Here is a 16,167-nt window from a genome sequence, read left to right as displayed (position 1 = left end):
CCTTTTTGGTTACTACATTATTCCATATGTGTTATTTCATAGTTTTGATGTCTTCACTATTATTCACTATTATTAATGTAGAAAATAGTAAAGAATTAAGAAAAACCCTGGAATGAATAGGTATCTCCAAACTTTTGACTGGTACTGTATATATAATGAAATTCCATAGATGGAATTAAAACGCCAGCTAAAAAAGTCCCAGTCCTTACCTTGTCATCATATAAATCCATGCCATCTACTCCAAACATATCCAACTCATCATAATCATCATCATCCTCATCATCAGCACCACCATCTTCGGATACACTGTGGTGATAGTGTACTTCTGTGAAGATAGAGAAATTAAACAATTAATTCAGGACAGATATGAAGAACATGGGAATCAACAACTGCTGGTTGCTCTTTCGGGGTCCAGGTCAGGTATCTGGAAAGCACTTTTGTGACAACTGTTGCTGTACAAAGCCTATACAAATACATGCTATTGATTAAATAGATAGATAAATACTGTGGCAAAGCTGAGACAGTCCAACCACACCACTTTACAGGGAGCTTTACCTGGGTGGCTGTTGAGGACGCTGAAGCGGTAGTCCCTCCTCGGCCGAGGGGAGGAGAGGTTCCAGGGGGAGAATTTGGAGCGGACCCTGCCGTGTTGACCCTGGCCCTCCTCAGGCTCCTCTTTCCTTCTGAAGCAGCGGCGGTTCCTGAGCTCCCGGATGTGTCCCTCCGGCCTCGAGCCCCCAATCCAGTAGCCCTCCTCCTCCTGGCAATCTGCAAATCAAACTCGATTTAACCCTCAAGCTACCAACTGTGGTAATTTTGAACATAATTTATCATCATACCTCAAAAGGAGTTACAGTGCATTCGGAAAGTATTCAGACCCCTTCACTTTTTCCACATTACAGCCTTAATTTAATATGGATTAATATTGAAATTGAGCTCAGGTGCATCCTGTTTATATTGATCCTCATTGAGATGTTTCTACAATTTGGAGTCCACCTGTGGTAAATTAAATTGATTGGACATTATTTGGAAAGGCACACACCTGTCTATATAAGGTCCCACAGTTGACAGTGCATGTCAGAGCAAAACCTAAGCCATGAGGTTGAACGAATTGTCCATAGAGCTCAGAGACAGGATTATGTCGAGGCACGAATCTGGGGAAGGGTACAAAAACATTTCTGCAGCATTGAAGGTCCCCAAGAACACAGTGGCCTCCATCATTCTTAAATGGTAGAAGTTTGGAACCACCAAGAATCTTCCTAGAGCTGGCCGCCCGGTCAAACCAATAACCTGATGGCCACTGACAGAGCTCCAGAATTCCTCTGTGGAGATGGGAGAAACTTTTCTGCAGCACTCCACCAATCAGGTCTTTATGGTAGAGTGGCCAGACGGAAGCCACTCCTCAGTAAAAGGGAAATGACAGCCCGCTTGGAGTTTGCCAAAAGGCACTTTAAGGATTCTCAGACCATGAGAAACAAGATTCTCTGTTCTCATGAAACCAAGATTGAACACTTTGGCCTGAATACCAAGCGACATGTCTGGAGGAAACCAGGCACTGCTCATGACCTGGCCAATACCATACCTACGGTGAAGCATGGAGGTAGCAGCATCATGCTGTGGGGATGTTTTTTAGCAGCAGGGACTGAGCAATTTACAGAGATCCTTGATGAAAACATGCTCCAGAGCGCTCAGGACCTCAGACTGAGGCGAATGTTCCCCTTCCAATAGGACAATGACCCTAAGCACATACCCAAGACAACGCAGGAGCGGCTTAGGGACAAGTTTCTGAATGTCCTTGACTGGCCCAGCCAGAGCCCGGACTTTAACCCGATTTAACCTGAACATCTCTGGAGAGACCTGAAAATAGCTGTGCAGTCAACCTGAGCTAGTCCAACCCAACAGAGCTTGAGATGATCTGCAGAGAAGAACTCGCCAAATACAGGCGTGTGCCAAGCTTGTAGTGTCTTACCCGTGAAAACGCGAGGCTGTAATCGCTGCCAAAGGTGCTTCAACAAAGTACTGAATAAAAGGGTCTGAATACTTATGTAAATGTGATCCATTTTTATTTTCTATACATTTGCAAAAATGTTTAAAAAAAATGTTTTTGCTTTGTAACTACAGTGCATTGTGTTGAGATTGATTAGAAAAAAACAACAATTTAATACATTTTCGTATAAGGTTGTAACGTAACAAAATGTGGAAAAAGTGGAGGGGACTGAACACTTTTCTAATGCATCCTCCCCATTTAAAATCCTAACACTTACAGTTAAAACACAGTAGAAGAGATCAAAACAAACAAAAGCAATAATAAAAGAGGAATACCTGGAGGTTTGGGTGGGCTGGGACCCCCTGCTGTGACTGTTGAAGAGGAGCAGGAGGAAGAACCAGGTGTCTCTGAGTCAGAGTCCAGGCTGAAGCTCAGATTGACTAATTGGTTATTCTCCTTGTCGTTGAGCTGCAGCTTCCGCAGGGACTGCTTCGCCCTGGAGTCAAGGGCTGGGGTAGCCTTGGGGGCCCCTTTCTCTCCTGCTGCTTCGAGGGACCCCTTCTCCCCTACATGGGCCGGTGACATGTCCCTTTTTGGGGTGGGGAGGACGGTGCGTGGTTTGGGTACAGGAGGGGAGGCCTGAGGGCTGGGGATTTCCGAACAAGATAGACGAGGTTTTGGGACAGGGGTCGGGGGGTATGAGGAGGGATCCTCAACCCTCTCCTTCCCCTCCTTTTCTTCCTCCACCTCACTGGCCTTAAACCCTTTCTTCAGGTAAACGTCTATGGGTGGATTTGGTGGGACATGGGGCTCCTCTACAGGATTAGATTGTTTGCTGCTGGGGTGTTCCTCACCCTGAGGAGCCATTGGTTTAGGAAGACCCAAGTCTAGAGAGAACTCTTCATCATCATCTTCAGAGGGACAAGGTGAGGGCTCTTCACTGGAGATCCCATTAACACCTCTCTCCTTCTCATTGTGATCTTCTATTGTATCCTGGAAGGGAAAAACATTAAATGAATGGAAGAAGCACTGTAGCATTGGCATTGTATTATGGGATTAAACATTCCTCTATAAATGAATGGTTAAAGCACAATGTCCTGTGAAATTAACTAGTCATTTGAGTCAAAAGCAATGTACTACATAGACAAGTAAGCCACAAGCTGGCAACATGGTATGCAACAGAATGGTTTAATTTCCAGAGACCAGAGACCCACCTGAACGGATGGGCATTGTTCCCCGTTCTCCATCTCTAGTTGTTCAGAGTGCAGCTCACAGTAGAACTTCCCTGCGGGCACATGAGAAGGAAAACAACAGCTTTCAGAGAGTCTGGATCTGGCACGTTAGAGAGAGACGCTACTTAATAACCCTGTCTCCTGTTCCCCTTTTCACATGAACCATAAAACATGTAAACGGGTGTCTTTCATTCATTTTTCATATGGTGCATAAATAAATTAAACTGTGCTGTATTTATCATCCAGAAATGTAAGTTTTAACTTCCTACAGGTACGACAGCTTTGGGAATAGACATAGCTATATTCTGTTTCTGTATTGACAAAAGAGGGAGTCATTTGCAGCCTTTTTGCAAACAGACAAAATGTAACATAACATTTCACACAAAATATTTTCCATGCTTGAGTAAATAATGACCATGGAAGTCCCACTTGTACAGTAACATGACGCGCTACTGTACAGTAACATGACGCTCTACTGTACAGTAACATGACGCTCTACTGTACAGTAACAGGACGTTCTACTGTACAGTAACAGGACGTTCTACTGTACAGTAACAGGACGTTCTACTGTACAGTAACATGACGTTCTACTGTACAGTAACATGACGTTCTACTGTACAGTAACAGGACGTTCTACTGTACAGTAACATGTTATACTGTGTTATACTTTTATTGTTCTAGTGTACAGTAACATGATGTTCTAGTGTACAGTAACATGCTATATTGTTCTAATTTACAATAACATGCTGTTCTACTGTTCTAGTGTACAGTAACATGGTGTTCTACTGTACAGTAACATGATGTTCTACTGTACAGTAACATGATGTTCTACTGTACAGTAACATGGTGTTCTACTGTACAGTAACATGATGTTGTATTGTTCTACTGTACAGTAACATTGTTCTAGTGAACAGTAACATGATATATTGTACAGTAATATGTTCTATTGTTCTAGTGTACAGTAACATGCTCTATTGTTCTAATTTACAATAACATGCTGTTCTACTGTTCTAGTGTACAGTAACATTGTGTTCTAGTGTACAGTAACATTGTGTTCTACTGTACAGTAACATGATGTTGTTCTATTATAGAATCTCGTAAAAAATCCTGCTTCTAAAAGATTCAAAAGGCTCATTGGGACCCTATAAATAACATTTGTTACTAAAATTGCAGATGACCCACTAGCCTATTGCCCTGAAAAAGAGAACCCAAGTATAGGCTGTGGTACAAGCGGTGCTCACTACTCACCAGTGTGCTGGTTGAAGGTATACCCGCCCAGTCTAAGGGTGGTGCCGCACTGATGGCAGGTGAAGCAGCTACGGTGGAATAACTTTCCCTCAGTACTGATCCTCTCCAGAACATAGACCCGCTGGCAACAGAAGTAACACTCCTCGTTGCTACTGATGCCTGGCGTCAGGCTCGGTTCAGGGTCAGGGTTCACAGGGTCAGGGTTCACCTTAGGGGCTGAGAGAGGAGCTAAAAGCTGGGGGGAAAAAAATTGAGAACGGTAATATTTTTACAGTAGTTCAACAACATAGCACAAAAACATGTGTTATGGTTCAACATTAGGGAGTAGTATTTCTTTGAAGGCCAAAGAAATACAAAATTACAAATCTGATGGGCTCAACAACTCTTCACTCTGTGTACATGTCTCTGGGTTCTGTATCCCAGTAGTAATCAAATAGAGGAACAAAGCACAGAAACAATTTATAGTTTCGCAGTTGGAGTAGTCCTGAAGTCTGCAGATACATCCATCAATAAAGAGAAAGGTTAGCTCTGTACTGTATGTGAGCCTCTGATGATAAGGATACACTACTCACATCCTTTTCCTCTCCCATCGTCCCGTTTCCGTCTTTCTTGCTTGCCAGTCTCTCCTGTTGTAAAAGAGAAAACAGTCATGTGACCACGTTTATGGTTTAAATTACAGTAACTGAATAACCTCAAAATGACCAATGCTTTAGATATTATCTTGGATGTTTGAAAAGTATCTTTGCCATTACAGTTGATTTTGGAAAAGGCCAAAATAAATTGTAAACCTCATGCAGCATGGTCTTATTTATAATACAGAACTAAAACAATCAAATGATCATTAAAAATACTGTAACTAGTGAAAATTGAATGTACAATGAAAGTATAATCACAAGAAACAAACTAAAATGACAGGGCATATGAATTTGAGGTTCTCATATAGAAAACTCTGATATTAAGTAAATAATCTAGCTACAGTAGTCTCAGCGACAACATGCAGCTGCTTGTTTTAGCTCACCTCGCGGCTCTGCAGGGAGTTGCATGAAAAAGAATGACGTCCATACGAACTTGAGGTTGGCCTACTCCTCTTTTCACCAAAAGCACAACTGGTTTTGCACAAATGTTCTTATCCAGTCTATCCCTGATATTAAATAAACACTAAACAGCCAACTACAGTGGTCTCAGTGACAACATGCAGCTGCTTGCCTGAACCTTACCTTGCGTCGCTGCAGAGAGTTGTGCTTGAGGTTGTTGAGGAAGACCACAGCAGCCCGAAAAGACAGGGTCTTGGATGGCTTCAGGGGAAGGCTCTGAGGTTCTGCAGCAGAGAGAAATACACACAAGCTTTAGTGTCCTCCTGCTCTGTTCTAGCGGAACAAACATGCTCATCTGTGTGTCAGCCAGCCAGCCGATCCCCTTACATAGTGATTCTCTACCTCCAGCATCACAGAGACAAGACAAAGCCAAGCGGAGCAACTGCTCTCCAAGCCTGCTTCAAAATGCTGGATCCCCACTGAAAATCTCTCTCCTACACACTCTGCTAGTATTTACCAGAAATACCTTCGGCAGCAAAAACAGCCTGGGAAAATCCGTACTCCTCACAGGAATAGTAGCTAGATCTCTTTTAGGTGAGGCTGAGGCTGAGGCTAGTCCCACCCGAGCCTGATAAGCCATTTCCTCAGAGGCTGATGCTGTTTGCTTTGGATGCTGCCTGGCTTACCCACCGAGCGCAGGAGAGCGGCACAACCCTGGCAGCCAATCAGGGCTGGTTATGAGCTCAGCCCCAGCTACTCTAACCAGAGGCACGCTGGGTAATGCTCTTAAAGTGACAATGACAGCCCTCTCCCTTTTATCAACATCATACACATTTCAGAGGGAAAAACACCTGAGCCCTTATACAAACGGGGTTACATAAACTGTGTACTGTCTGAACAACTGACTTGGGACCAGATTCAATTCCTTTCACTAATAATACGCTATTGATACAATTAATCTTGGTCCAGCGTTTTAAGAAATGCCAACTAGGAATATGCAAGTAAACATCTTCATGTAATGAATACAACTATGCTCAATGACAAGATAACAATGTCACAGTAACAGAAAATGATATAAATATACATAATGTAGTCTCGTGAAAACAGACCAACACCACATTCTTGTTCCTGGAGTCAAGGCTACAAGTGATCAAGCAAACAAATCACAGTGATTATTACGTAAGGTGTACGATAAACATTGACCGAATGCAGGTATTCCCAAACTGGGGCATTGTCGGGGGTACGCCAAATTACGTCGGGGGTACGCAATATAAAAATGTGATTCAAATGTTTTATTTTTAAAAAAACAACGGGGCTAAACATTTGGGTGAGTTTTCTTTCTCTCGGCTGAGTAGCCTCATTTCACTGCCAAAAATGTAATTAAACCATCTAGTGTTCAGCAAAATAACAACACAATGTCAAATACAAGTAGCCTAGTCAAATAATGAACATCCAATCACATTAACCGTTACTCTCTCGTGGAAATTCCACTAACGGTCAGTATGTAGCTAAACGTAGCTGCTGCTCATGTTGGTATCTGTACTGATGGCGCAAAAGCCATGACAGAGAGACATAGTGGAGTGGTAACGCGCGTGCAAGCAGTTGCTCCCGACGCCATTTGGGTACACTGCAGCATCCACCGAGAGGCTTTTGTTGCCAAGGGAATGCCTAACAGCTTGAAAAACGTTTTGGACACTACAGTGAAAATGGTTAACTTTGTTAAAGCAAGGCCCCTGAACTCTCGTGTATTTTCTGCATTATGCAATTTTCTGAAAGGGATATCAAGGGGCAAAGTATTGACACTTTTTTTTAAATTGAGAGACAAGCTTAAACTTTATTGACCATAATTTCCACTCGCCTGACAGCTTGCATGACGACGAGTTTCTCACACGACTGGCCTATCTGGGGGATGTTTTTTCTCACCTGAATGATCTGAATCCAGGATTACATAGACTCTCCACAACTATATTCAATGTGCAGGACAAACTTGAGGCTATGATTAAGAAGTTGGAGCTCTTTTCTGTCTGCATTAACAAGGACAACACACAGGTCTTTCCATCATTCTATGATTTTTTTGTGTGCAAATGAACTCAAGCTTACGGACAATGTCAAATGTGATAGAGCGAAGCACCTGGGTGCGCAATTACGCAGGTTCTTTCCCGAAACAGACGACACAAACAACTGGATTCGTTATCCCTTTCATGCCCTGCCTCCAGTCCACTTATCAATATCTGAACAAGAGAGACTCAGAGGCACAGACTGTGTGTGGAAATGATTTAAGACTGAGACTCTCTCCAATACAACCCAATATTGCAGAGTTATGTGCATCCTTTCAAGCACACCCTTCTCATTCACCTCTGGTGAATTATTCACAATTTTCAATGAACAAATACGGTTTTATATGTAAGATGGTTAAATAAAGGGCAAAATGATTGATTATTATTATTTGTGCCCTGGTCCTATAAGAGCTCTTTGTCACTTCCCACGACCCGGGTTGTGACAAACTCACACTCATTCTTATGTTTAATAAATGTATCATATAGTGTGTGTGTGGCAGGTTTACAATGATGGCAAAAAACAAGGGGGTACGCAGCTAAAGTTTGGGAACCACTGCCCTAATGCATACCTTTAGTAGGTGTCCTTTCATTGAACGCATCGTGGATCTGTGTGAGGTAGTGCACCATGGAGAGCTTGTCTATCTGTCCCATGAAAGACATCTCCCTGGCTGACATTATGGGAAGGATGCCCAGCTCTCTCTCCAGCAAGTTGAAGGCCAGCTGGTTATTGTAGACTGCATTAGACTCCTCCAGAGAGGACATGTCACTGTGGAGGAAGAGGTTAGGGATAGCTACTATGTTGACCAAGGGCATGTTCAGGAGGGCATACAATAGCAAAACTATTTGTAACAGAACACAGAAGTTTGTTTTCTTATTGGACAGTTAGTACCATGAATAACTTGAACAGGAAAAGCCCTTCAGACCAATTAAATTTGACTAGGCTTATGGGTAAGTTTTTCCTTCTGTAGTACTACTTGTGCATTTGCTACATAGGTGGTGGATACGTTGACTTGCCCCCCTTGTAAAGCCCAGAGACTCACATGACACGGGGTCTGAAGGTGTTGATGAGGGCACACAGGGCCAGGCCAGACCTCCAGGACTGGTTCAGATCTTTCACGTTCACCCTGTCGTACCCTGCAGTGTGCTGCTGGCACCACTTCAAAAGCACCTCAAACGCTCCAACCGAATCTGGGCCATGAACACACATAGGAACACTGCATTAGGACGATGGAACATAGTGACATTACATCAAGGCAGGCATTGAAATAATTATGTGATTCATACACAGACAGTTTACATTCCAAGTTGAGCATCTAAGGATGCAACAGAAAGGTCTCAGCCATTTTTATTTCATTCGGAATTTTAACACCCCTTGAATTATCAAAAAAATACATACAAAAATGATTTGGCCGCTATGCCAGGGGTGGGTAATTCCAGTCCTCGAGGGCCTGATTGGTGTCACAGTTTAGCCCAAGCCCCACCTAACATGCCTGACTCAAATAAATCACATAATCATGATCTTCAGTTGAGAATGCAATTTGATTAATCAGCTGTGTTTGCTAGGGATGGATTACCTGAATGGGTACTCAAATAATGCTCGGACCAACTGGCAAGTGTCTTCCCTGTCTTCCCTGACATTTTCAACCTCTCCCTGACGGACTCTGTTTCAAGCAGACCACCATAGTCCCTGTGCCCAAGGAAGCAAAGGGTACCTGCCTAAATGATTCCTGCCCCGTACCACTCACATCGGTAGCCATGAAGTGCTTTGAAAGGTTGGTGATGGCTCACATCAACACCATCATCCCGGAAACTCTAGACCCACTCCAATTCGCATACCGCCCCAACAGATGCACAGATGACAATCTCAATCCACACTGCCCTTTCCCAAAGGAACACCTATGTGAGAATGTTGTTCATTGACTACAGCTCAGCGTTCAACACCATAGTGCCCACAAAGGTTATCACTAAGCTAAGTACCACGGGACTAAACACCTCCCTCTGCAACCGTATCCTGGACTTCCTGACGGGCCACATCTGCCACACTGATCCTCAATACTGGGGCCCCTCAGGGGTGCGTGCTTAGTCCCCTCCCTGTTCACCCATGACTGCGTGGCCAAACACGACTCCAACTCCATCATTAAGTTTGCTGACGACACAACAGTGGTAGGCCTGATCACCGCCAACGAGAGACCTGGCAATGTGGTGCCATGACAACAACCTCTCCCTCAACGTGAGGAAGACAAAGGAGCTGATCATGGACTATAGGAAAAGGCAGGCCGAACAGGCCCCCATTAACATCGATGGGGCTGTAGTGGAGCAGGTCAAGAGTTTCAAGTTCTTTGGTGTTCACATCACCAACAAACTATCATGGTCCAAACACACCAAGACAGTTGACAAGAGGACACGGCAACACCTTTTCCCCCTCAGGAGACTGAAAGATTTGGCATGGGTCCCCAGATCCTCAAAAGGTTATACAGCTGCACCATCGAGAGCATCCTGACAGGTTGCAGTACCCTGTCAGGATGCAGTACTAAGGGCAGTTTGTCCTGAAATGTCTGACCTATATCTATTTGAGAGATATAACTAAGATCAGGAAACATCATTTAAAAAATATATAAAATATGTATTTAATGGGTTGTAGTCTCTGCGTGCCCATGATCTCAGCACAGCACAGCCGTGCCAAAACCAAAATGAATCACACCCCTGCCCTTCATGCATTATTGCTTTAGTAATGTGAAGCCAGACTAACCTTGTCGCAGGTGAGACCAATTTTCTTTCGGCTTCTTGTTGGGTCGCCCAGGATTAAGGTGTTCTTCCACATCATAGAGACGTTTCACCTTCGTAATGCATGCAAAGAGAGGGAATACCAAGAAACAATAGAGTTGAGATCAACTTCACACTGAAGCCAGAACATAGTAGCCTGGTAACATATACGTTTGTGCCGTCTTGCCAACTTCTATGGTCATTGTCAAGCAACAAGCATAGGAGTTGGCTGTACAGCACAAACAGATCTGGGACTAGGCTAAGAACACAGCAGGCTTCATAAAGGCAGAAGCTGGGGTTTGGTTTGATGCAGCGTAATTGATCTGGTAGCTTCTGAAAACTCAGTATTTTAGAACAATACTCCTCTAGTGCCATTCAGCTCACCACAAAATACAAACACACAGCAGTTTCCTGACAATGCATGAATACTATAGGAAATATCCACCAAAATGGGGGAGCAGCATTGATCTATTTCAAAACGTGTTTACAATGTTACACAGCACAATATACAGTATATTTATTTTACTAGCGTTGATACAGTGGGGTAGTCATACCCTTTCGTACTATCGTACCAACCCAAACCTTACTGAGCTGACCTGGTTACGCATCCCCTACAGTTGCTGGAACCGTGCTGAAAAAAGGAAATGTCCAAGCCAGCACTGTGCAGTTCTGGTCAGCCCAATAATGTGAATCGGGCATGAGTGTAGCTTTGTGTCGGCACTGACTATAGAAATAGAAGGAATAGATTATATTTATGTTTTTGACCTGGAAGGCCTTGACGGAGTTGAGGTTGACGTGCTGGTAGCGTGTAGCCGGGTCTATGCTGAAGGCGCTATATTTCTTACTGGTGTTCTCTGGTGTGGTCTGAGACAGGAGCTGGTAGATACTCTCTCTATTCAGTCAGAGGGAAAGACATTTTAAGAGATAGTGAGTTTCTATGGAACTGAAGAAGCGCCAACTAAGGAACAGAAGATTCCGATGGGTTTGTACAGTAAGATCTTTTACAAGCAGCTGCTTGTGAATTAATGGATGTTCAAAGATATACAGTTACAAGGCTAGAGTGGCATTACTAGTTGAAGAATTCTCTGAAAGGCCCAGCCAGGGTAGTCCTTTCTATACAGTGAAGAGGGATGGTCACATGCTTTTAAAAGGTGGTGTTATTGATCATACAGGAAAACTATTCCTTACCGCTCAGCAAGTACTTCCATGTGGGGTCTTCCCTTGCCCCAGCTCCTAACCATCCATGCTGTGTCGAAGGCAGCCAGGAACCCACGGGCAATACCTGTTCCCAGAGGCCAAAACGGCTGTGGACACACACAGACACACACACACAATTTAGAATTATTAATTGACATGATAACTTGTCAGATTTAAAAGGAAGGAAATAAAGGTATGACACTCTGGGCTGATTTAATGCCCACAAGCTGCTGCATTAAGCTGATTTAGTGACCCGTTTCTTAACAGAGCTCTGTGTCTATATACTGTATACACACATACAGTATTCACACCCCTTGACCTTTTACACTTTGTTACGTTACAGCTTTATTCTAAAATGGATTAAATAAATACAAATCCTCATCAATCTACACACAATGCCCCATAATGATGAACCAAAAAACAGGTTTTTAGAAATGTTTGCAAATTTATAAAAAAATTTAAAAACAAAAATACCTTATTTACATAAGACCCTTTGCTATAAGACACGAAAGTGAGCTCAGGTGCATCCTGTTTCCATTTATCATCCCTTGAGATGTTTCTACAACTTGATTGGAGTCCACCTTTGGTAAATTCAATTGATTGGACATGACTTGGAAAGGTACACACCTGTCTATATAAAGGTACCTTAGATGACAGTGCAAAAACCAACCATGAGGTGGAAGGAATTGTCCGCAAATCTCAGAGACAGGATTATGTCGAGGCACAGCTCTGGGGAAGGATACCAAAATATTTTGTGTGGCCTCCATCATTCTTAAATGGAAGAAGTTTGGGACCACCAAAACACTTCCAAGAGCTGGCCGCCGGGCCAAACAGAGCAATCGGGGGGGAAGGGACTTGGTCAGGGAGGTGACCAAGAACCTAAAAGGTCACTGACAGAGTTCTAGAGTTGGCCTGTGGAGATGGGAGGACCTTCCAGAATGACAAACATCTCTGCAGCACTCCACCAATCAGGCCTTTATAGTAGTGGCCAGACAGAAGCCACTCCTCAGTAAAAGTCACATGACAGCCCGCTTGGATTTTGCCAAGAGGCACTTAAAGGACTGACAATGAGAAACAAGATTCTCTGGTCTGATGAAACCAAGATTTGGCCTGAATGCCAAGTGTCACGTCTGGAGGAAACCTGGCACCATTCCACGGTGAAGCATAGTGGTGGCAGTATCATTCTGTGGGAATGTTTTTCCATCGGAAGATCTTGGGAGACTAGTCAGGATCGAAGGAAAGATGAACGGAGCAAAGTACAGAGAGATCCTTGAGCGCTCAGGACCTCAGACTGGGGCAATGGTTCACCTTCCAACAGGACAACAACCCCAAGCACATAGCCAAGACAATGCAGGAGTGGCTTCGGGACAAGTCTTTAAAATGCCCTTGAGTGGCCCAGCCAGAGCCCGGACTTGAACATCTCTGGAGAGAACTGAAAATAGCTGTGCAGCGACGCACCCCATCTAACCTGATTGAGAGGATCTGCAGAGAAGAAAGGGAGAAACTCCCCAAATACAGATGTGCCAAGCTTGTAGCGTCATACCCAAGAAGACTCGAGGCTGTAATCGCTGCCAAAGGTGCTTCAACAAAGTATTGTGATTTCAGTTTTTTTATTTCTAAATAAGCTAACATTTCTAAAAAAAAAAACATTTTTGCTTTGTCATTAGATTGATGAGAAAAAAATACATTTAATCCATTTTAGAATAAGTCTGTAATGTAACAAATGTGGAAAAAGTCAAGGGTCTGAAAACTTTCCGAATGCACGGTGTACACTAAGTGTACAAAACATTAGGAACACCTTCCTAATATTGAGTTGCACCCCCTTTTGCCCTCAGAACAGCCTCAATTCGTCGGAGCATGGACTCTACAAGGTGTCAAAAGCGTACCACAGCAATACTGGCCCATGTTGACTCCAATGTCTCCCACAGTTGTGTCAAGTTGGCTGGATGTAATTTGGGTGGTACACTATTCTTGATGCACACAAGAAATGGTTGGGCATGAAAAACCCAGGAGTGTTGCAGTTCTTGACACACTCAAACCGATGTACCCCGGCACCTACTCCGTTCAAAGACAGTTCAATATTGTCAAACATTAACAATCCATGTCTCAAGGCTTCTTTAACCTGTCTCCTACCCTTCATCTACACTGATTGAAGTGAATTTAATAAGTGGCATCAATAAGGGTTCATAGCTTTCACCTGGTAAGTCTATGTCTTGAAAAGAGCCGGTGTTCTTAATGTTTTGTACACTCAGTGTACAGTCGGAAGTTAACATACACTTAGGTTGGAATCATTGAAACTCATTTTTCAACCACTCCACAAATTTCTTGTTAACAAACTATAGTTTTGGCAAGTCGGGTAGGACATCTACTTTGTGCATAACATTTTTTCCAACAATTGTTTATAGACAGATTATTTATTTACAATTCACTGTATCACAATTCCAGTGGGTCAGAAGTTTACATACACTACGTTGACTGTGCCTTTAACTTCTTATGGCTGGGGGGCAGTATTGAGTAGCTTGGATGAATAAGTTGCCCAAAGTAAACGGCCTGCTTCTCAGTCTCAGTTGCTAATATATGCATAATATTATTAGTATTGGATAGAAAACACTCTAAAGTTTCTAAAACTGTTCGAATGATGTCTGTGAGAATAACAGAACTCATATGGCAGGCAAAATCCTGAGGAGAAATCAAAACAGGAAGTGAGAAATCTGAGCTTGGTAAATATTCCCATTGAAATCCCCTTGAGATATTAATGATGTTGCACTTCCTAGGGCTTCCACTAGATGTCAACCGTCTATAGACATTTGAATGAGACTTCTACTGTGTTGTGGGACTGAATGAGAGCAGATTCTAAATCAGGTGACTGGCAGTCAGCCATTTTTTGATCACACGCATTCCTCATGGTATCCACTTGCATTCCATTGCTCATCAAGACACAAAGGAATACTCCGGTTGGAACTTTATTGAAGCTATATGTTAAAAACATCCTAATGATTGATTCTGTACTTAGTTTGAAATGTTTCTTCGACCTGTAATATAGCTTTTTGAAGTTTTTGTCCGACGTAACGCTGACCAGAATGAGCGTTTGGATATGTATACCAAACGCGCTAACAAAAGGAGGCATGTGGACATCAATAACGGACATTATCGAACAAAAAAATTAATAAATTGTGGACCTGGGATTCCTGGAGTGTTTTCTGATGAAGATCATCAAAGGTAAGGGAATATTTATCATGTCATTTCTTGTTTATGTTGACGCCAACATGGTGGCTATTGTGACTATTTTTCTGAGCGCCGTCTCAGATTATTGCATGGTTTGCTTATTCCGTAAAGTAAAAAAAAAAAAAAAAAAAAAAAAAATCACAGCGGTTGCATTAAGGAGAGGTATATCAATAATTCCATGTGTATAACTTGTATTATCATCTACATTTATGATGAGTATTTCTGTTGAACGATGTGGCTATGCAAAATCACTCTGTTTTTGGAACTAGTGAATGTAACGCGACAATGTAAACTCATATTTTGATAAATATGAACTTTATCAAACAAAACATACATGTATTGTGTAACATGAAGTCCTATGAGTGTCATCTGATGAAGATCAAAGATGAGTGATTAATTTTATCTTTGTGCTTTTTGTGACTGCTATCTTTGGCTGGAAAAATGGCTGTGTTTATTGGTGGTGACCTAACAATTGTTTGTGGTGCTTTTGCTGTAAAGCATATTTGAAATCGGACACTATGGTGGGATTAACAACAAGATAACCTTTAAAATGGTATAAAATACATGCATGTTCAAGGAATTTTAATTATGAGATTTTTTGATGTTCTGAATTTGGCGCCCTGCACTTTCACTAGCTGTTGTCATATCTATCCCGTTAACGGGATTTCAGCCCTAAGAAGTTTTAAACAGCTTTGAAATTTCCCAAAAATTATGTCATGGCTTTAGAAGCTTCTGATAGGCTAATTGACATCATTTGTCAAATTAAGGTGTACCTGTGGATGTATTTTAAGGCCTACCTTCAAGCTCAGTGTCTCTTTGCTTGACATCATGGTAAAATCAAAAGAAATCAGCCAAGACCTCAGAAAAAGAAAGTCTGGATCATCCTTGGGAGCAATTTCTAAACACCTGAAGGTACCACGTTCATCTGTACAAACAATAGTACCCAGCCGTCATACCGCTCAGGAAGGAGACGCATTCTGTCTCCTCGAGATGAACGTACCTTAGTGCGAAAAGTGCAAATCTATCCCAGAACAGCAAAGGACCTTGTGAAGATGCTGGAGGAAACAGGTACAAAAGTATCTATATCCACGGTAAAACAAGTCCTATATCAGCATAACCTGAAAGGTCGCTCAGCTAGGAAGAAGCCACTGCTCCAAAACCGCCATAAAAAAAGCCAGACTACGGTTTGCAACTGCACATGGGGACAAAGATCATATTTTTTGGAGAAATGTCCTCTGGTCTGATGAAACAAAAATAGAACTGTTTGGCCATAATGACCATTGTTATGTTTGGAGGAAAAAGGGGAAGGCTTGCAAGCTGAAGAACACCATCCCAACTGTGAAACACGGGGGTGGCAGCATCATGTTATGGGGGTGCTTTGCTGCAGGAGGGACTGGTGCACTTCACAAAATAGATGGCATCAC

General features: G+C 42.7%; 1 protein-coding gene across 1 annotated transcript in view; it reads right to left on the bottom strand.

Moving 5' to 3' along the window:
* LOC139416812 (F-actin-monooxygenase mical1-like) overlaps positions 1 to 16,167 on the bottom strand; it is a 41,275-nt gene that overhangs the window by 11,668 nt on the left and 13,440 nt on the right. Inside the window, exons 10-21 of the mRNA XM_071165893.1 lie at positions 11,510 to 11,625; positions 11,087 to 11,213; positions 10,308 to 10,395; positions 8,599 to 8,746; positions 8,128 to 8,324; positions 5,685 to 5,785; positions 5,040 to 5,093; positions 4,468 to 4,702; positions 3,202 to 3,272; positions 2,323 to 2,980; positions 556 to 768; positions 210 to 325 (exon numbers count right to left, since the gene is read on the bottom strand). Of these exons, the coding sequence (XP_071021994.1) occupies positions 210 to 325; positions 556 to 768; positions 2,323 to 2,980; positions 3,202 to 3,272; positions 4,468 to 4,702; positions 5,040 to 5,093; positions 5,685 to 5,785; positions 8,128 to 8,324; positions 8,599 to 8,746; positions 10,308 to 10,395; positions 11,087 to 11,213; positions 11,510 to 11,625 (2,124 nt within the window). The remainder of the gene's footprint in view (positions 1 to 209; positions 326 to 555; positions 769 to 2,322; positions 2,981 to 3,201; positions 3,273 to 4,467; positions 4,703 to 5,039; positions 5,094 to 5,684; positions 5,786 to 8,127; positions 8,325 to 8,598; positions 8,747 to 10,307; positions 10,396 to 11,086; positions 11,214 to 11,509; positions 11,626 to 16,167) is intronic.

This window comes from Oncorhynchus clarkii, chromosome 9, assembly GCF_045791955.1.
Source record: "Oncorhynchus clarkii lewisi isolate Uvic-CL-2024 chromosome 9, UVic_Ocla_1.0, whole genome shotgun sequence".
NCBI lineage: Eukaryota > Metazoa > Chordata > Actinopteri > Salmoniformes > Salmonidae > Oncorhynchus > Oncorhynchus clarkii.
Note: the sequence above shows the minus strand (reverse complement) of the source record. Positions and strands in the feature narration are given on the sequence as shown.